Below are 22,766 nucleotides of genomic sequence, written 5' to 3'. Positions count from 1 at the left end.
ATTTCAACCTGTTTTTCCCACGGTGTCCCTATTTTTTTTCTATTCTCTGTACCCTAGTACGCTTCCATACGACACTCAGACAATGGGCTATGACTCGCCTTTTTGTGGCAACTTTGATATCTGACCACTTCTTATTTATTTCAGGCACTGTGCTACTTTCTTAACGTGAACTTTTGAGTTTCTCCACCACTCTATGTCACTCGATCAACTTCATTTTGTTGTTTATATCACTACTTAAACCAACAAATACTAAGTTTTTCTTTGCCTCTATTTGGTATTTGCTGAAATTCATCTATTTTTCCCTTTTGCTTTTTCCATTGTGTTTTCACAGAACGCAAACCATAAGGGGCTATTTACATCGATTTGCATATTCAAAGAGGTGTAATTTTGGGAGGAGTCGGGGTGGGGTGGCAGGCGTGTGCACGAGTGTTATTTTTCGTGCTGACCAGGATTTATGGAGTGGAAGAACGTGGAACTTGGCGTACGCACAGATTTATGTATCTGGATTTTTTTGTGTGTACACACATTTCTGCTTTCCTCCGTATGCCATGTTTTAGTGTGAATTCTATGCATGCCATTATGCGTGAGGCCCCAGGACAGCCTTGCAGTTTATAGAGTGGAGGGCAGTTCCTGGTAATGATTGGCAGGTGGCCCCACCTCTTGGGGCACCACCCCTAAAGCTCATGGGACATAACACAGGTAACACGGCCGGTCTGTTACAGATGTTATTTTTGATTTTTGATACTTTGCTAAGGCTACAGCCATTTGCTGGCTTCTATCACAGTGTGAGAGGAATGACCAATTTCTGTTATGATCAAGAACATTTACGCTTTAAACAGTTATATTGAAGCACACACTTTAATATTTGAAGTAACTGAATCAACTATTCTTGTTTATTATGTTCTTTTACCTCATGAATTAAATTATTACATTTACAGTGGAACCTTGGTTTACGAGTGTTTTGCAAGATGAGCAAAATTTTTTTATAAATTTTGACTTGATAAACGAGCGATGTCTTGCAATACGAGCAGTATGGATACACTTTGTCTGCTGAGTGTCATGTGATCACAACTGAGCTGATGGTTCTTCTCTCTCTCTCTCTCCTTATCTCTCTTGCTCGCGCACAGCGCGTCTCTCTCTACTCTTGAGGGCAATCGTCTCCTATTCTCCGTCTGAGTCTGTGTGCCTCACTCATATAGTCAACATCCGTATGAGCGTATACTGATTACTACAGCATTGTGACTGTGTGTGTGTGCGCTGTGAAGTGCGAGTCCCCATCTTGCGCCCCAAAACACGAAGCTGAGTCTCAGTACTTTAACAACACCAGCCGCCTTCAGCTTGAAACAGCAACAGCGCTGTTATTTATTGTAGCAGGATCTTTATAATGTTCCTTGTATCACCCATTGACGGCAGGTGCTTATAGCATGTCTGTGATCTTTTTAAATGCGCTTATACCGCGAACTGCTACAGCGCTGGGAGACTGCGATTGCTTTGGGACGCTCTTCCGCGTGTCGTCCCGTTGGGTGGAATCCCACATGAGTTTAGAAACTCACTCACATCAACCATGATTCTTTTTAAAGGTAAAGTGCAGGTTAATTTGTTTTACGTATTTTTACTTTATATTTTTTATTTTATAGTTTTGGGTTGTGGAACGAATCATCTGAGTTTCCATTATTTCTTATGGGGAAATTCGCTTTGATATACGAGTGCTTTGGATTGCGAGCACGTTTCCGGAACGAATTATGCTCGCAAACCGAGGTTCCACTGTATTACGAACACCCTGAATTACAGGGGCTTACAGCTAATTCTGACTTTTACTTGATTTAGATTCATATGTGTTCTGCCCACATGCTGTTTGCTGTTACTGTTATTTGTTGAGCTGTGACCCTCCTTTGTCTTGTCATTTAGTAACACATCCCACACTCACAGGGGAGTTATAAATGTCCATGCAGCTCACGTAAAGCACGTAGGTCCCATAATGAACATTTCAATATAATGCACCCCTTGTGTCTCATTGATGGATTAAAGGCCAGAAGTCCACATGACCGTCATCATCAAATTCTTCCATGTGAACCCTGAATATAATGAGGACTGATTGAGATCATTTCTGTCAGGTAGAATGCCTAGAGGGGGCTGGGTGGTCTTATGGCCTGGAACCCCTGCAGATTTTGTTTTTTTTTTCTCCAGCCATTTGGAGTTTTTTTGTTTTTTCTGTCCTCCCTGGCCATTGGACCTTACTTTTATTCTATGTTAGTGTTCCCGAATTCTATTTTCTTATTTATTTTGTCTTTTTTCTCTTTCTTCATTATCTAAAGCACTTTGAGCAACATCAGTTATATGAAAACGTGGTATAGAAATAAATGTTGTTGTCGTTGTTGATGTAGGCGCCCCTTTACCTTTTGTTTCGTTCAAGCCCAAAATGTATCTTTAAGGTATAGAAACCCCTGGGCTTGGTTAGTTGTGGTACGCAGTAATCTGAATCTCAGTCTTGGAAACAACTCGCCTTGCAAGTATCTTATATCTTAAATCTTTCTTGTTTAATGTATTCTGTCTGTTTGTAAAGAATTACTTTGTACTTATTGTCTTTGGTTGTACACCTGTAAATATCTGTATGTTTCCTTTGTATATGTTTCAGTGCTGTATGTCCGGTAAAAGCCATCAAGAAAGTTCATCCTTGTCGTTCTTATGTGGATGTGCCGAGTTATTTAAGCTCTCAACAGTGCGGTGTGGGCAGAAAAATATGTATTTGTAAACTCTGCTGCGTTGGCCTGGCACCCTGTTCAGGGTCTGTTCCTGCCTTGTGCCCTGTGGTTGTTTAGACTGGCTCTATCCCCTTGTGACATTGCTCAGGACTGAGTGGGCTTAGAAAATGGTATGGTATGTATTTGTAAATTTAAAAAGTTGTTTTTCTTTATCCAACCATGTTACTATTTTTACATAAAAACAATTCATTAAAAAAGCATCTTGATGTGCAAGAGGAAGCTAAAAGATTTACAGAACCACACAAAACACCTTCACATGGAGAGCCAAAGAAACAGATGAAAAAGAAGATTACGAGGAGACCTGATCGAAGTGTTTAAAATTATGAAGGGAATTAGTGCAGTGGATCAAGACGGTGACTTTAAAATGAGTTTAACAAAAACACGGGGATGCAGTTGGAAACTTGTTTAGAGTAAATTTCGCACAAACGTTAGGAAGGTTTTCTTCACACAGAGAACCACAGACTCATGGAGTAAGTGACCAAGCAGTGTGGTGGACAGGAGGAATTTAGGGACTTACAAAACTCGACTTGATGTTATTTTAGGAGCATGAAGTGAATAGGACTGGGGGGTTTTGTCGGGCTCGTCCAGATTCTACTAACATTGTAATGTTTTCTGTAATCCCTTGTTAGAATCTTTAAATGCAATATCAGGGGCAGTTAAGGGTGGGAGTTACAAAATCTCACTTTTTTGTTTTGCCTATTAAGAGTTAAGGACTTAAATATTTAAGAAAATGTCAGTACAGGTGTAGTATCCCTTATGTGCAATTCCAAAATCCAAAACTTTTTGAGCAGCACAACATGACACCAATAAGAGGAAAATTCGCACACCAGGGGTCTCTTTTATAAAACGTTACCTGGATTTGAGCATGAAGTGGCAAACAGTGGGCGTGAATAACATATGTGCAGATTCAAAATGGAGTTATTCTTTCAGTGGGGTATTTGGGTGCTGGAGGAGTCCAGTGTGTAGCTAAGAGTATCGTGAAGCAACGACACATGACTGGTGATCACTGGGGGATGAGGAAGGGGAGATCCTGCAAGGCAATGAGCACCACTGTGAAACAAAATCAACAATGTGGGGGGGCGATGGGGTGGGGCGATCCATGTTAAGCATCAGGTGTCCCTAAATAATGACACACAATTGACAAGGGAAACAACCCGATAAAACCTGTGTGGCACTTCTAAAGTGCTGTTCCACACTGTTAAAATTGCAGATGACTTGTGTGTTAATGGAATGCCACTGCTTACGGTTATTAAAGGCAGAATCATTCTTGTACGGTGCTGTTATTGCAATATGGGTGTAGTATTAGGGTTTTGTACCCTGGTAGCCATTATGAATGTAGTGAGAAGTCAAACAAAATTACCCCTTTTATTCAGGGACGTACGGTCAGGGGAGGCAGGGGAGGCAGAGCCTCACCTGTCATCATTAAAAGTAAAAAAACTAATAATGATAACATAAAACAAAATGTGTCCACTGGTCTGTGCTATGCATGTAAATTTGTTTTTTGTATGATTCCATTAATTTTGATAATTTTTACAGTCAAAATCACTGAATTGGCACATTTCCTTTTCAAATATAGGGGAGAAACGTGAGGTGAGGCAGCGACAAGCCTTACCTTCCCTCTCCCTCACCCACTGGGCTGATGCGTGTGATTGGGGCGTGCCTGTTGCTGTCTCTCTGTATGTCGCCAATATAATGTTTGCAGACACGTTTATTATGCACCCTGACTTTCCACAATCCGGCTAATATCTTTAATGAATTTGTGTGACATATTTAGTCTTGCTGATCGGACATAAAGCCGCAGTGAAAATGCATAAGGTGTGTGAGGCAGACAGTACTGTGCCGCCCTGAAAGGGGTGCATGTGAGCCCAATGGGTGCTCGTTGATGCTGTTCTTCTATGCAGAGGCGCCGATAAATTAGCAACATCAGAAAGTCAAGTGCACTGCAGTGGGCCATTTATTTTTATTTTTTGTTCGGACTGACTGCCAAAATGGAAGATTAAAATTTTTAAAACTAAAGCAAAATAAGGAGGACTTTTACAAGAAAGTGATGGAGATTTTCATGGCGAAAGATAGGTGCATAGACTTCATTTACAAATAAAGGTAAGACCAGAAACATTTTCAATTTTATAAAAAATGGGATCAGACTAAGAAAAAAAACAATCCTATATTTAAAAACAAAATTTTGACCTGAAATAAAATATTCTTTTATTTTTCTTGTTATCCTTTTGTTGAACAGTCTGTATTAAAATTGATTAAAGCATCAGAATTAAAAGCTTTTAAAAACAACTAAATATTTTAATTAAGGTCAAAATTGTTTGTACACCACTCAGTACTTTCATTTGTATTGAATGAGTGTGGATTGTGAAATTGCAACAGAAAATTTAGAACACATGTAAGGTGAGGAGCAAATATGCTCTCTCTCAAAACGTAATGTTCTTTCTTAGCCAAACATGTACCTTACCGATGTGTGTGTGTAAAGACTGCTGATGAGATATGAAACATAACCAGTTGTCAATGTGCATGCTACCAATTTGTAATGGCCGACCCCTTTACTCAGACCGGCAACTACACTACCAAGACTATTGCCTTAGCTAACCTGTGGATTCTCAAGCTAATAACAATCCATACACCTTACAAACAGTCCTTTATTCCCCAAATGATGAAATAACAGACAATACAAGTCAGAAAATGTAAAATCAAGTGTAGATATATTGACAGTGGATAAACCTATATATACACACACGAGGGCCGACAAATACTCAGTACTAAATATGTGCAGACAATTCACCACTATCACAAAGACACCAGTGAATGATTATATATGTTACGGCCAAAACCTGAAATCGGCCAAAGTGATGTCGCTGTAAATTGATCAACCAATGTTTAATCTTATCCTTGATTTCGGGATTAGGCCAGCCAGTTTGCGAAATAGCATGAGGCAATCGGCCAAAGTCAGAAGAAAAAAAAGGCATGAGCAGCAATTTCTTGCTCACTTAGGATTGCAATTGCATCAAGTGTAGCCTTGGCGGCTCTTGTTCAGAAAGCAGATGCCACTTGATTGTTTCACAATAATTACGATTAAGTATATAAGTAGGTTTCACATTTCTGTTATCATTTTAGCCCTAAAATAGTGACTTAACATCAATGACCTATTTTATTGACCTTAAGGTTAGTGTTTGGGCGAGGGAAAGGCCATCTCAAGTGGTGTCCGCTTTCTGAACAAGACCCGCAGACAGTCTTTCATTAGCACATCGAATTTTGGCCAGGGAGTTCTCACCACTTCATAAAATGGCTGACTAAAGTAGCATATACACTGGTCATTTCTAGTAATTCGGACTTTGGCCACACCTATCGGCCAAAATGTGAAATGACTGGCCGAACTTCGGGTTTTGGCTGTAACATATATATATATAACACAATTGTCAGTCGAAATGTATGTAATGAATTAGTCCAAAGCTAATAAAGTCCGGTGATAACTGAATATTGGCTGAAGTGATATTTTGCCTCACTGTGTAAGTCGTCGGCAATGGCTGATAGGAATCCAAACCCCGGGGTTTCTCTGCACTGGTTTTCGTTATGATAATCGGGATACTGAAAAAGCATTGCACAATGATCAGAAGTGATAAGTTGGAAAATGAATGTGTAAAGCGGCTCCTTGCTTCTCACGATCTCCTTTCTCTCTCCTTGCCTTTCTCCTCACCTCTCTTGTCTTTTCCGCTCCTCTCGTTTAAAAACCGAATTTCTCAGATGTAATTGGTTGAGTAAACAGGAAATTTCCCGTCTCAGGGTTGCAGTCTCCCTTCATCGTCTTTCCCCGTTTGACTTACGGTGACAACATTTACTTACACACACATACATGATAGTAAACGGGACGACAATATCAAAACACAACTCAGCACAGACACAAAAAAATACCTATTATTATGTAGCACCGCTACAAACTGAATAGTGAATAAGTTACTCTTTTGGGTTTATATATTTGTAAATCTGACTCTGAAGGAGTCCGGGCCTAAGAAGCCATGAACCTCACCGCACGTCACTGCTTTTATTGGCTAACTAAAAAGATTACAATACGCAAGCTTTCGAAGGCAACTCAGGCCCCTTCTTCAGGTAAGATGTAATTAGAAGGGGTCTGAGTTGCCTTGAAAGCTTGCATATTATAATCCGTTTAATTAGCCAATAAGAGGTGTCATTTTGCTTGACTTTTCACTACAATATGGGTGTAGTAAATTAATTTGATTACATAACGAGAACCGGATACGGCTGCATGTCATTTGATGTTATGCTAATAATAATAATTTTTTACATTTATGTACAGGGTGAGTCAAAATTATGTTAACATTTGAATGGCGGGAACAATTTATTCACAAAACATACTTCATATGTGCAAGATGATCTACAGGAATGTCTCAACCTTTTCGCCATCATGTTCAACACACAAAACCTAACGAGCAACAGTACCATTTAAAGCCCGAACACAAATTTTGTGGGGCATAGATGATACCACAATCCGTATTCTGTCCTTCAGGTCATTGATATCATGAAATTTCCTGCTATACACATGCGCTCCTTCACCATACCCCATAACCAGATATCACAGGGTGTCAAATCAGGGAAGTGTGCAGGCCATGGCAAAGGTCCACTACGGCCTATCCATCGAACCTGTAAAGGTGTGGTAGAGATCAAAATAATCCTTTAGTGTTAACGTAATTTGGACTCACCCTGTAATGCTTACCTCACTATGAAAAGCACTTTTCATCGTGAGTGGGGAACCACTAATGTGTAGCACCCACCCGGATGATGCGGCGGCAGCCATTTTTGCAGTAGTATGCTCACCACATATTAGCTAATAAGAGAGATAGGCAGTTAGAGACAAGGGATGATTAGGGGGCCAGAACTGACATGGCCATGGAGGGCAAATTTAACCAGGATACACCCTACTATTTAAGAAGGATGTCCATATTCAGTAATGACCACAAAGAGTCAGGACCTCGGTTTTAGGTCTCAGTGACATTTTCACAGCACGGTGTCCTCATCACTGCACCGCATCATTGGGATCCCCATTCAGAGCAAAGGGTAAGCACCCCCTGCTGGCTTCACCAACATCTCTTCCAGCAGCCACCCAAGCTGTTTTCCTAGATGGTCACCCGTTCAAGTGCTGGCCTGACCTGAACATGCTTACCTTCAGGTGGGCGACCTCTACATGGCTACTAGCTACTGTCAATCGTGATGAACCGAGGCACATATTGTGATTACTCAACATCATTTGACCGGTCTATTGGACGTACATGTTTTTAGTCCCATCCACACTTGGTTCCTGTCGTGTACTAACTGCTGTCAGGGCAGGTTGTGACCAGCAAATCATTTAAATGGGCCTAGAAAAAAAGATTTGTAGATGGATGGATGGCTCACTCAATAGGCTATCTACAACAACCACCAGCATTTTTGGCTTTGATCATTTTAGTTCAATTAATAAATTAATGGACAAGGTTACCTGCAATGGTATTGAGGGCAGACCAGCCTGAGTAGGCCCACATTCCTTGGTAGACGGCTTCTGCGATTTCAGATGCACTGGCCAACTGTCCTGAGAAACCGCTTTCTAGGATGTCAGTTTGGCCTTTGCAGAGCTGGACCACCCCACCAATAACAATGGTGGTCAAGGCTGAGAGCTTCAGAGTAGAGAAAACATTCTGCAGCCTTAAGGCCCACGTGGCATTCAGAGAGTTGACGGTAGTGAGCAGCAGCATGACGGTGACGGCAAGAGCTTTCTTGATCACATCTGGTGATGAACATTCAGAGTAGAACGGCTGTAAGGCATACTCAGTGAAGGTGAAGGCTCGAGCCGCCAGTGATGCCGGATGAATCAGAAACGTTAGTGTCCACACGTGGATGAACGCAGGAACAGATCCAAGAGCTCTCTTGACATAAAAGTACGAGCCCCCGGAAGAAGGCAGAGTGACTCCCAGTTCGGCGTAACAGAGGGCCGCCATCAGGGAGAACAAGCCAGAAGCCACCCAGACAGACAGAGCCATGGCCACATTGTGATGAGAGTAATGGATCACCGCGGTGGGAGAGATGAATATGCCTGAGCCGATGATAACTCCCAGGATAAAATTAAATCCTTCATAATATCCGATATTTTTCTTGAAATGCACGGTGTCTGCATTCGGATCCTTGGAAACTCGGGCATTAGAGTTCCCTGCAGGTTCCATTTTCACCAAGGTTCGAAACTCTACAGCATTCTGCTTCAGTTTGGGCAACTTTTTTAAGTTTGCAAAGTTGAACATTAGCTAATATAAATTGAAATACAGTTACAGCAGTTAACAATTGTGAGCGCTTGGATAACATCAGTCTGCTTGTAACTGACTGAAATAACACGCACTCACAGCCATGAGCACCATTTACTTGGAAAAAGCAAATGAGCAAACACAAAATGAGTTTATTTTAACCGAGTGAAATGTTATAATACATGCAAAGTATCGACAAGGGAAGGAGACAAGCTCCTCAGAAGTCCTCGGCATGGCGGTACAATGGTTAACATGGCCACATCACGTCTCCAGGAGGCTCAGCCCAAACTGTAGAACTTGCACATCCTTCACGTGCTGGGATGGCTCTATTTTATGTCATGGGGCGCCGTCGGAATTCCTCCCACATTTTAAAGACTTGCAGTTGACGCTACAATGGTGGCTAACAAATATAATAAAGGGTGACTGTGGCCTAAAGTTCTGAGAATCACACAAGTATTGGTTTTCACAAAGTGTGCTGCTTCAGTGTTTTTAGATCTTTTTGTCAGATGTTTCTCTGGTATACTGAAGTAGAATTACAAGCATTTCAGAAGTTTTAAAGGCTTTTATTGACAGTTCCATGAAGTTTATGCAAAGAGTGTTGACCCTTCTTTCTCTGCAATTCGCCCTTTCAGGCTGTCTGTCAATCAAATTCTGGGCAAAATTCTGACTGATGGCAGCCCATTCTTGTAGAATCAATACTTGGAGCTTGTGGTGTTTGTCCACCCGCCTCTTGAGGATTGACCACAAGTTCTCAATGGGATTAAAGGTCTGGGGTGTTTCCACAATTTTGACGTTTTGTTCCCCGAGCCACTTAGTTGTCACTTTTGCCTTATGTCCTGGTACTCCATTATACTGGATTGTTCATTGTTGGTCACCAAACTGTTCTTGGATGGTTGGTAGAAGTTGCTCTCTGAGGATGTTTTGGTCCCAATCTTTATTCCTGGCTGTGTTATTAAGCAAAATTGTGAGTGAGCCCACTGCCTTGGCTGAGAAGCAACCACACGTGACATGAATGGTCCCAGCATGCTTTACTGTTGGCATGACACAGGACTTTTGGTAGCGCTGCTCATCTTTTCTTTTTTCCTGGATGCTCCAAACAATCGGAAAGGGGATTCATCAGAGAAGATGACTTTCCCCAAGCAGTCCTCAGCAGTCCAATCCCAGAATATCAGTCTGTCCCTGATGTTTTTCTTGGCTTCTTTGAAGCCCTTCTTGATGCCCACCAGGCCATCCTCCAAACGTCTTCACCTCCCTCACAGCTACCTGCTGCCGTTCCTGAGCAAGCTCTGTGTTGGTGGTGCCCGCAGCTGAATCGATGTTAGGAGACGGTCCTGGCGCTTGCTGGACTTTCTTGAGCTCCCTGAAGCCTTCTTCACAGCAATTGAACCTCTCTCCTTGAAGTTCTTGATGATCTGATATATGGTTGATTTAGGTGCAATCTTCCTAGCAGCAATATCCTTGTCTGTCAAGCCCTTTTTGTGCAAAGCAATGATGACTGCACATGTTTCCTTGCAGGTAACCATGGATAACAGAGGAAGAGCAAGGATTTCAAGCACCATCCTCGTTTTTGAGCATTCAGTCTGCTATTCTAACTCAATCAGCAAGACAGAGTGACCTCCAGCCTTGTCGACACTCTCACCCGTGCTAACGAGAGGATCACTGAGATGACGTCAGCAGGTCCTTTTGTGGCAGGGCTGACATGCAGTGGTGTTTTGGGATTAAGTTAATTTTCAATGCAAAGAGGGACTTTACAATTCATTGCAATTCATCTGATCACTCTTCAGAACATTCTGGAGTTGATGCAAATTGCCATCATAAAAACGGAGGTAGCAAACTTTGTGAAAATTAATATTTGTGTCATTCTCAAAACATTGGGCCACGACTGTACATGTAAGTAACAATAGGCCAGTAAGCTTAACATGCATCACGGGTAAATTAATGGAAGGAATTATTAAGGTAACGATCAAGCAGGACATGCCAAGAATGAGAGTTATGGTGAGCTGTCAACGTGAGTTCAGAAGAAGATGGTTGTGTTTCAGTCTTATGATGAACTTCTATTGGAAAGCAACAATAGGAGAAGACCAGAGAGGGGCATATGATGTTATTTATCTTGTTTTCCAGAAGGCTTCTGATATGGCACAACACGAGAGGCTGATGATGAAACTAAAACAAGTAGGAATTCTGGGTGCAGTCTGTAGGTGGGTGCAAAATTGGCTCAGACACAGGAAGGAAAGAATTAGGGTGAGGGAAACCCTTTTTAGAATTAGGTAATGTTAGAAGTGGTGTCCAGCAGGGGTCAGTGCTGAGCCCCCTGCTCTTTTTAAATATACACTCACCTAAAGGATTACTAGGAACACCTGTTCAATTTCTCATTAATGCAATTATCTAATCAACCAATCACATGGCAGTTGCTTCAATGTATTTAGGGGTGTGGTCCTGGTCAAGACAATCTCCTGAACTCCAAACTGAATGTCAGAATAAGAAAGAAAGGTGATTTAAGCAATTTTGAGCGTGGCATGGTTGTTGGTGCCAGACGGGCCGGTCTGAGTATTTCACAATCTGCTCAGTTACTGGGATTTTCATGCACAACCATTTCTAGGGTTTACAAAGAATGGTGTGAAAAGGGAAAAACATCCAGTATGCGGCAGTCCTGTGGGCGAAAATGCCTTGTTGATGCTAGAGGTCAGAGGAGAATGGGCCGAGTGATTCAAGCCGATAGAAGAGCAACTTTGACTGAAATAACCACTCGTTACAACCGAGGTATGCAGCAAAGCATTTGTGAAGCCACAACACGCACAACCTTGAGGCGGATGGGCTACAACAGCAGAAGACCCCACCGGGTACCACTCATCTCCACTACAAATAGGAAAAAGAAGCTACAATTTGCACGAGCTCACCAAAATTGGACAGTTGAAGACTGGAAAAATGTTGCCTGGTCTGATGAGTCTCGATTTCTGTTGAGACAATCAAATGGTCGAGTCAGAATTTGGTGTAAACAGAATGAGAACATGGATGCCTTGTTACCACTGTGCAGGCTGGTGGTGGTGGTGTAATGGTGTGGGGGATGTTTTCTTGGCCCACTTTAGGCCCCTTAGTGCCAATTGGGCATCGTTTAAATGCCACGGGCTACCTGAACATTGTTTCTGACCATGTCCATCCCTTCATGACCACCATGTACCCATCCTCTGATGGCTACTTCCAGCAGGATAATGCACCATGTCACAAAGCTTGAATCATTTCAAATTGGTTTCTTGAACATGACAATGAGTTCACTGTACTAAAATGGCCCTCATAGTCACCAGATCTCAACCCAATAGAGCATCTTTGGGATGTGGTGGAACGGGAGCTTCGTGCCCTGGATGTGCATCCCACAAATCTCCATCAACTGCAAGATGCTATCCTATCAATATGGGCCAACATTTCTAAAGAATGCTTTCAGCACCTTGTTGAATCAATGCCACGTAGAATTAAGGCAGTTCTGAAGGCGAAAGGGGGTCAAACACCGTATTAGTATGGTTTTTTATTATTATTAGTCCTAATAATCCTTTAGGTGGGTGTACATAAATGATCTGGGCAAGAATAGAATCCATAAGCTGATTCAGTTTGCAGATGATACCAAACTTGATAGAAGGGTAGATAATGGAGAATCAGGTGAATTGTCATAAAGGGAGTTGGACAGCATATGGATTTGGGTGGATTTGTGGATGATGAAATTTAATGGAAGCAGAAGGTCATGGCGTGAGGAACCTTATCAGAACTCGGTGATGTTGAGTGGTGTCCAGCAGGGGGCAGTGCTGGGGCCGTCGCTGTTTTTAAATACACATAAATGATCTGGACAAGAATAAGCTGGTTAAGTTTTGCAGATGATACAAAGAACGGTGGTATTGCACAGACATGTCAAACTCACTACCATTGGTAGGCCGCTTCGACTGCCATACATACGTCAGCGGGCCGCACTGTAACAAATACTATTATAGTATTATACAAAGTTACTGTAGCTTTCTTTCCAATACTGAAAACTTTAAAAAATGTAACAGTTAAAGTTTAAAGAAAAGCAATTTATTTCCATACATTCTCCGTACAACAGCGTACAATTAGAGTCTTAGCCTCTTAGCTAGGTCCTTATATTATTATATTATATTCATTATATTATATTCATTGCTTATATAGGAGTCTTACAGTCTGAGATCCATTTCTTTTGTCCCGACACTTGGCATCTCTTGTTAGTAACCAGCTCGTCAATATCAGGCTTGAAATCTTGTGCAGCTGCAACTTTTATGAGGGATGAAAGGTGCTCGACAGTAAGTCTTGAGTGATGTGGGGTTTTGGTAGCTTTCATTAACAAAAACAATTTCTCACAAAGGTAAGTGCTTCCAAACATAGACAGTACTCTCGATGACAGCTTACAGATCTGCATATACAAGGGTGGCAGGTAAGCCTGGCACACCAACTTCGTTGTATTTTGCCATCAGAATAGAATCTGACTGCAGTTCAATCAATTCCATTTGGATATTCTTGGGTGCATTTTCAACGTTGTATCAGAACAGCGCAAAGTCCTGTTCGTGTGAACTGAAATCACGAAAACGCTCACTGAATTCACTGCTCAGTAATTCAAACTGGAAAACAAATCCTCCAAAAATCAAATTTTACTTTACTAAATTTACTTCAAAGTCTATATTGTAAAATAAGCCGATATGCAAAAAGCCCCCTGACCTACACTAATTTTACAAACTCAAAATCACAAAAATTTGTTAATAAACAACTCACCACTTCAGATCTTCAGCTGTAGTCTGCACTAACTGTTCGTTACAATACTAGCACAAAATGACATAAAACTAGAGCAGAAAAACGTGAAAATATTACTACTTGTGATGGTCAGTTCTGCCCAGTGGCCAGTCTCAGCAGCCCGGCCAGTAGTGTAGCCTGCAGGGGCGGCTCTAGGCTCGTGGCGGCCCTGGACAGAGAAAGAATCGATGGCCCCTTCACCCGCCAATGTCAATTTGGTATCTGATGCACAGCAGATGGCCACGTCTGTTGCGGACACTGCATAGCCGCCTCGTGCTCATGACACGCTTCTATATGCGTGTGTCCTTAACTTGAAAACCAAGTGGCGGCCCATGATATTCTCATTACGACAGAACGTTATAATACTACATATAGCTTACTGCTCCGACTCGAGCGACATTAGTAAATACAGCGTCCTAATTAACAAGAAACACAATGTTTTTCGGCCACATTGCCGTCAGCTATGTTGTTATTTTCTCTTTCTGTTTTATATTCAATATATATTGGCGTGGCGGCGCTGTGCAGGTGCACAGTTTGCACATACCTAAAGCCGCCCCTGCTGTCCGCTGCTGCAGCCTACCACTTCAGTTGCGACATCACGGCTCATTAACTTTGGTCAAGGCTCGTGGTTATACTAGCAGAAGACGTTTCTGGTACCGTAATGCCATGAGAAAACGCGCTTTTGTCAGAAGACAGAAGTAAGAAAAGTCAATAAGCAACGCCGAAGATGCAGAATGATTCAGTCACAAACGACAGTAATCATTTTGTACAAGTTCAGTGCTAACTAGGATCTGTCATGCGGGCCGCACAGATTTGTGTTGCGGGCCGCATGTGGCCCGGGGGCTGCGTGTTTGACATGCCTGGTTTAGCAGATAATCTGGAATCCATTAAACCGTTACAGAGGGACTTAGACAGCATACAGGCTTGAAGATTTGAGACAGAGGAAATTCATTAAAGTAAATGTAAAGTATTACACATGGGAAGTAATCAAGTGAGATTTAAGTACACAATGGGAGGTCTGAAACTTGAAAGTACCCCTCATGAGAAAGACCTAAGAGTCATAGAGGACTCGTCACTATCTACATCCAGACAGAAGACAGGAGTGATCCAGAAAACTAATGGGATGTTAGCAGAGGCGAGTCTTTTCCATGGGACACTCCAACTCGCCCGTCCCCGCTAATTCCCAACATAGCATAAATTATTCAGATTATTTTAGTGCAAATGCTACATTGATGAGGTCAACAGGGTGAATTTAATAAATATTGTAATTGTTTTATATTGAATTGTAAGTTTGTGTAAAAAACAGATTATATGAATAAAACAACACAATAAATGAAATATTTGTATAGAAAATCGAAAAAACAGCAGTAATTGAATAAAACAATTGTTCTAAATCAAAATAAGTAAGAAGTAAACAAAATTGCACAGTCCGTATTCTGGGTCTGGACTCGTGACCTACGGACTAAATTTGGACATCTTAGCCCCCCAAACCCACTGTTACCCAATCACCCTGTGGCTGCTGATTTCGGCCGCATACTGACAACAGTGGGTCTGGACAGACTGAATCGAGTCATAAATGACCAAATTAACGAGTCAATATAAGTTCCAGTTTTCCTAATCGCACTCAGATTACTAATGCGGTCCTCCAAATTGTGCATTTTCCAGAGCAAGTAATGGACATACTTTGTGGAATCAACATTGACGATTCTTCATCATATACTGCCATCCAGCTTGTTCTCTTCTTCCTGTCCTTGTTTTTCTCTTCCATTTTTTACTATCAGACATGTAAATCCTTTTAAGGTTTACACAAAATGGCAGTGGCTATATTAAAAGTTAGGAAAGACGTAACTGATCATTGGTTCATCACAAATACTTTCGCAACAGAGATTGGGATTGGGCTGGTGTCAGAGGGGAAATTCTTTTGTACAATTTGTGGTTTTCTTTCTCTTTTAGGCAACAAAATGGGTAAATAATAAATGTAAAAAGCCAGTAGATGAAGGGGCAATAGGTACCCTGTGTTGAGACCGGGGTGATTAGTGACGAGGAAAATATCCTGAATAATTCTGCTACCGGTTATTGTGGATAGCTGTCTACAGGATGTAGATATTTACATGTCCTGCGCTGATGATTAAACGGTTTTGTATCTCATCAACATGCAAGACTGTGATAAAGGAACAGTTGCTTCCTTGGAAAATATTTGTATTTACCAGGTTTAAACTTTAACGTTTTCTGAGTATATTGGTTTCTACTCAGCATGCAGTGGTATATCTACTGTACTTCTCGATAGATGGCAGCAATACTATTGTTTAACCAATGAAAATGTGTTTACACTATTGATAGGCAGAAGAAATTATTGTGTGCCATTGTTTAACCTCTTAGCATTACATTTTTCTCATGTACACTGAGTTGTATTTTATGAGTTGAAAAATAACATTTTTTTAAAATCTCATCTTTCTACTGCAAAAAGTGCAAAACACTAAAAGTACAAAGTCAGGAGTGTGGAACATATAATAATGATACAAATAATAATAATAATAATAACGAATAATAAGAATAATGAACAGCATGAGCATCAGTTTCAGATTCCCAGAATCCCTTTCGGTTTCATTGGCCGTTTCAGTTTCATTACCTGAAGACACATTCACTTTGTCGTCACTGCTGATGAGAGGCGTTTCTTATGAGACTCCATTGCGAGGCAAGGAGAAGATGCATCTACGCTGTTGCCCTGGTAACGTTCGGGGCTGGTGTTTACATAGGACACGTCTACAGTAATCCCTCGCTGTATCGCGCCTCGACTTTCGCGGCTTCACTCAATCGCGGATTTTAAATGTAAGCATATCTAAATATATATCACAGATTTTTCGCTGGTTCGTGGATTTCTACGGACAATGGGTCTTTTAATTTATGGTACATGCTTCCTCAGTTGGTTTGCCCAGTTGATTTCATACAAGGGACGCAATTGGCGGATTGCTGAGAAGCTACCCAATCAGAGCACGTATTGCGTATTAAATAAAACTCCTCAATGATATACGATATGCTTCCCGCGCGGTGCTTCGTATACTTAAAAGCCTGAAACAGCACGTATTGATTTTTGATTGTTTGCTTTTCTCTGTCTCTCTCTCTGACATTCTCTGCTCCTGACGGAGGGGGTGTGAGCAGAGGGGCTGTTCGCACACTGGCCTAGAGGACATGGATGCTCCTCTGAAAAATGCGGAAAAAACTAACTTCACATTGCTCCCACACTGCTTTGTCGCGGTGCTTCGCATACTTAAGTCCGAACAGCACCTATTGATTTTTGATTGTTTGCTTTTCTCTCTCTCTGACATTCTCTGCTCCTGACGCGCACTCCTTTGAAGAAGAAGATATATTTGCATCCTTTTAAGGGTGAGATGGAACTGTCATCTCTGTCTTGTCATGGAGCACAGTTTCAACTTTTGAAAAAGAGACAAATGTTTGTTTGCAGTGTTTTAAAGTTCCTGTCTCTACAACCTCCTGTGTTTCTGTGCAAATCTGTGACCAAAGTGTGATGATATAAAAATAACAATATAAACGTATGGTTTTTACTTTGCAGATTTTCACCTTTCACGGGGGGGTTCTGGAACACAATCCCCGCGATTGAGGAGGGATCACTGTATACCATTGCCTGAGTAGCGCTTGGCACTAACTCTGTTGGCACTTTTACAGCCCGAGTACTCCTTAGGCCTTATGCGAAACGCGTCTATACTTTCCCTGAGTGACACTCGGGACTACCGCTTTTAGCACTGTTTTTGCAGCCCGAGTGATGCTTGGGTCTCACATAAGGATGTTAATTGATCATCTAGGCAGGGACTGAAGCAGTCATATACTTCTGGGGAGTGGGTGGTGTAGAGAGAAACAGTCCACCGAGAACGCTGTCAAGATCATTCACTCTGATCACAGGGACTCGCAGGCAGATGAGGGTTTGTGTCTGACAAGAAGCAAGGCACACGGATGGTGACATCGACCTGCACGGAGGAAGAGACAGGTCCTGCGAGAGAGGGAAGACTCATGAGAGAAAACCAGTGGGCAAGAAGCAAAACCTCTGTTAGGAAACAAGCATTTGGAGAACAGAGTGTTTCAGTGGGACAGTTGGAAAACTCATTATGGGGGTAACACAGCATGCAACTTGGACTTTGCACCACCAAAAGCTGTATACTCCACTGCTATGCTTTAGCAGACTTTTAGAGTGTGGACTGTGTGCTTTTCTTTTTAAAAGGCTTTGCTCCTGATAATTTTAGATTCTTACGTACTTATTATCTTTTTGGGTGGATTGTCTAGTGTGATGCAAGTTGCTGTTGCTTTTCTTGAAATTTCTGCCGTGTCTCTCATTGTGTGTTTACTCACTGTCTAATTTAAAGATTTAAAGTTCAAGAGTTCCCAGACTCTTGATAAAACTCGGTAGCAAAGTTGGATATTTTAATTGTGTTTAGGGTTAGATCATCTATAAGTGTGACCACACTACTGGGAGATTCCAGTACAGTAGAGCTGTCATTGCAATGAGTTCCTAAGTAAATGGAAGGCCTTGGGGGGCCTCAGGAAACTTCCTACCTTGTCTGTCCTGTTGTTATGCCTCTGGATGTCAGATTAGATGTTACAATGTGTGGAGTAAAAGTCAAGGGAGGTCCTTAAGTTATTAACTTGCATGATGCACTAATGAGGTCTCCACGTTCCATTTTGGTCTTCGTATTATAAGAACGACTTTTCAGTTTTAGAGAAAGTCCAGAGGCCTATCCTAGAGGCATGAGCTATGAGGAGAGACTGAAGGAGTTATGCCTTTTCAGTTTCAGCAAACAGAGATTAGGAGGGGACACAACTGAAGCATTGAAAAGTCTGAACAGAATTCATACAGTAGATCACAGCTGCTACTTTATATTAAACGAGAACACGGGGCCATTTTTGGAAACTTACTATGGGCCGGTTTTTCACAAATGTTTGAAAGATTTTGGCCTTGCAAAGAACCAGAGACACAGAGGATAAATGACCAAGTAGTGTGATGGACAGTAGGACTGACCTTCAAATCTCGACTTGATGATCTTTTGGACATAGGATGGATGAGCTTGTTGTCTCGTCATAAATTTTCTAATGTTCTTAGGATTGGCAGCTCTAAATTGGCCCTACGTGGGTGTGTCTGTAAGTGGGCCTTATGATGGTTTGTTGTCCCGTCTTGAGTTTGTTTCTTCCATGTTAACAATTCTGTCAGGACCTGGGGGGTATTTTTCGTACGTGGATTACTTACGGATTAGTTGGACGTAATTGTTGACGAATTTGGCATGATCCTGGATCTGTCGGTTTTTTGAAAGTGTTGCTGGATGTGTTGTCATAGCAACAGATCCAAATCCTCAAACCTACTCGGAGCAGGTTTGTTCTGTGTAAACAAGGATTAGCTCACACACTTATTAAGTTTCCGTGCATGGAATTCATTCAGTCATGACTTTGCCGTTCATGAATGAGCAACCAATTGATATCAGTGCGCTAATTATAAGAAGAGAATTTCATGTAGAGGGGGTTTTGCGTGATCGGCAAGATCCTTTATTGCTCCCAGAGGAAATTCTTTTCGAAAGATACCGCTTTGGCCAAGGGGGAATATTGTACCTCAAAGATTTATTATCAGCTTATATTCGAAGTCAAACTAGGCGAAGTCGGGCTCTCACAACCACACAGACAGTATGCATTGCTTTGAGGTTTTTTTTTTTATATACTGTAGGCGATGTGGAAAATCTACAGTGGGATGCAAAAGTTTGGGCAACCTTGTTAATAGTCATTATTTTCCTGTATAAATCATTGGTTGTTACGATAAAAAATGTCAGTTAAATCTATCATATAGGAGACACACGCAGTGATATTTGAGAAGTGAAATGAAGTTTATTGGATTTACAGAAAGTGTGCAATAATTGTTCAAACAAAATCAGGCAGGTGCATAAATTTGGGCACCGTTGTCATTTTATTGATTCCCAAACTTTTAGAACTAATTATTGGAACTCCAATTGGCTTGGTAAGCTCAGTGACCCCTGACCTACATACACAGGTGAATCCGAGTATTTAAGGGGGTCCATTGTAAGTTTCCCTCCTCCTTTAATTTTCTCTGAAGAGTAGCAACATGGGGGTCACAAAACAACTCTCAAATGACCTGAAGACAAAGATTGTTCACCATCATGGTTTAGGGGAAGGATACAGAAAGCTGTCCCAGAGATTGAAGCTGTCTGTTTCCACAGTTAGGAACATATTGAGGAAATGGAAGACCACAGGCTCAGTTCAAGTTAAGGCTCGAAGTGGCAGACCAAGAAAGATTTCGGATAGACAGAAGCGACGAATGGTGAGAACAGTCAGAGTCAACCCACAGAGCAGCACCAAAGACCTACAACATCATCTTGCAGCAGATGGAGTCACTGTGCATCGTTCAACCATTCAGCGCACTTTACACAAGGAGATGCTGTATGCGAGAGTGATGCAGAGGAAGCACAAACAGAGCCGCTTGAGGTCTGCTCAAGCACATTTGGACAAGCCAGCTTCATTTTGGAATAAGGTGCTGTGGACTGATGAAACTAAAATGGAGTTATTTGGGCATAACAAGGGCGTTATGCATGGAGGAAAAAGAACACAGCATTCCAAGAAAAACACCTGCTACCTACAGTAAAATATGGTGGTGGTTCCATCATGCTGTGGGGCTGTGTGGCCAGTGCAGGGACTGGGAATCTTGTCAAAGTTGAGGGATGCATGGATTCCACTCAGTATCAGCAGATTCTGGAGACCAATGTCCAGGAATCAGTGACAAAGCTGAAGCTGCGCCGGGCTGGATCTTTCAACAAGACAACGACCAAACACTGCTCAAAATCCACTAAGGCATTCATGCAGAGGAACAAGTACAACGTTCTGGAATGGCCATCTCAGTCCCCAGACCTGAATATAATTGAAAATCTGTGGTGTGAGTTAAAGAGAGCTGTCCATGCTCGAAAGCCATCAAACCTGAATGAACTCGAGATGTTTTGTAAAGAGGAATGGTCCAAAATACCTTCAACCACAATCCAGACTCTCATTGGAACCTACAGGAAGCGTTTTGAGGCTGTAATTTCTGCAAAAGGCGGATCTACTAAATATTGATTTCATTTCTTTTTTGTGGTGCCCAAATTTATGCACCTGCCTGATTTTGTTTGAACAATTATTACACACTTTCTGTAAATCCAATAAACTTCATTTCACTTCTCAAATATCACTGTGTGTGTCTCCTATATGATATATTTAACTGACATTTTTTATCGTAACAACCAACGATTTATACAGGAAAATAATGAGTATTAACAAGGTTGCCCAAAGTTTTGCATCCCACTGTATCTAAAAGTGCAGTTTGCCAGGCAATTCGTAAAGTCTGTTTGGCTCTGAAATATTTTCTTTGGGTTTTCGTAGTGTTTCCTGGACACCTGCATGTGCAGACAATAAAACAAGCGTTTCGTGCCATTGCAGGTAGGTAATGCACAGGCAAAAACACCCAGAGTTCCATAAAGAATCTCACAATCAGCCTAACATTCTCATTACCCAGGATTTCAAATGTGATTGGGGCACATGGGACTGATCAGAGTGGAGTTTAATCAAACATTATTTGGAAAATGTACCTCTCCTCCTGATGAATAATCAGACACAGTGTCTTCATCAAATATTTGACCTTCATCAATATCTCGTTGGTTCTAGGGATATGACATTCCCTGCAACTGACCCAACAAAAAAAGAGGGCTCTATGGAACATACCTATGGCACACATTGAGGACAAATATATGCAGTGACCATCCTTTACCTGAAATGAAGTGACCACTGCATTCTGCCACTGGTCCTGAGGAGGAGCTTCCCACTGCAATGCCCTCAGACACAGGGCGATGGGCATTTTGCTGGAGAGCCAACTCTTCTGCAGGGGTTAGGTCTGGACCGCGTGGACCTCCACCTGTTTTTTTGCTTGTCTGCCTTCTTATTAGCTTTAAAATTAATGTTTTTTAGATTATATATGATTCTTTATGTCAATTCTTTAAATAGTTATATACCAATATTTACCAGTTTCAAGTATATTCTTGTACTTCACTTTAACCTGTTCCCATGTTTTCCTTGTGCTCACGTTTGATCTGGAATTATGACATATGAAATAATAATTCACCTGACCCATAGGAAATGAAACGCTGCATTCAATGAGTACAATGCACACTACTTAACATTTAATTTGTCGGCCACTTTTTGACAGCCGCCATTTTCTGGTTTGGGCTTCTTTTTCAGTGTTACCCCTTGTGCATATTAAATCTTGAAATTCTTCATATCTTTTGAATAAAAGTTCTTGCTCCGCTTGTGTGAAAAAAAAAATGCGCCCATTCTTTCGTCATCTTGTTACAGGCTATCAAAGAACTTGCTGATCATGTTTTCTAGACTCAATATATGTGGGCTTTTCAATCAGCGCAGGCGCGCACAATCATCTCGGATGATTAGATCCAGCTAGACGGCTGCGTTTGAAAAACTGACTTATCCCATGATGAGTTTCACCGGCATTAACTCATCCAAGATGAGGCATCTGATCTCGGAAGATTTAAGCGACGTATGGAAAATACCCCCGTGGCCTTTATTTTTATATATTTGTTAACTTATCATTAGTCTCCAGAAACAGTAGACACCTCATTTTCAGGGTTTTTGTAGACTAAGGGATTTCTGATTGGATGTGTTTTTATCTTTGTTCAAAAAAAAAATACATTCTCCCTCCGACACCGTCTTGTTTTATTCTGTCGGTGCCCCCATTATTAGACAGTTGTTTTGAATGTTTCTATCCCGTTCCTAGGCAGGACGGCTGGAAGTGTGCAACACGTGATGTAATCACCACAATGCTTTCAAAGTTCTGTGTCTTACACTTGTCGATTCATTCAAGTTTATAGAAGCAGCCTAAAAACCC

General features: G+C 41.5%; 1 protein-coding gene across 2 annotated transcripts in view; it reads right to left on the bottom strand.

Annotated features, from left to right (window-relative positions):
- The window catches only part of LOC120530129 (b(0,+)-type amino acid transporter 1-like), a 96,040-nt gene that overhangs the window by 65,172 nt on the left and 8,102 nt on the right, over nucleotides 1-22,766 (bottom strand). Inside the window, exon 1 of one of the 2 annotated variants that reach the window (XM_039754321.1) lies at nucleotides 8,257-8,947. The exons of the other annotated variant lie outside the window; for it this stretch is intronic. Within the exon in view, the coding sequence (XP_039610255.1) occupies nucleotides 8,257-8,794 (538 nt within the window). The 5' untranslated portion in view covers nucleotides 8,795-8,947. Of the gene's footprint in view, nucleotides 1-8,256; nucleotides 8,948-22,766 lie in introns of those variants that run through there. 2 annotated transcript variants of the gene reach the window in all.

The sequence above is a fragment of the Polypterus senegalus genome, chromosome 5 (assembly GCF_016835505.1).
Source record: "Polypterus senegalus isolate Bchr_013 chromosome 5, ASM1683550v1, whole genome shotgun sequence".
Taxonomy (NCBI): domain Eukaryota; kingdom Metazoa; phylum Chordata; class Cladistia; order Polypteriformes; family Polypteridae; genus Polypterus; species Polypterus senegalus.
Note: the sequence above shows the minus strand (reverse complement) of the source record. Positions and strands in the feature narration are given on the sequence as shown.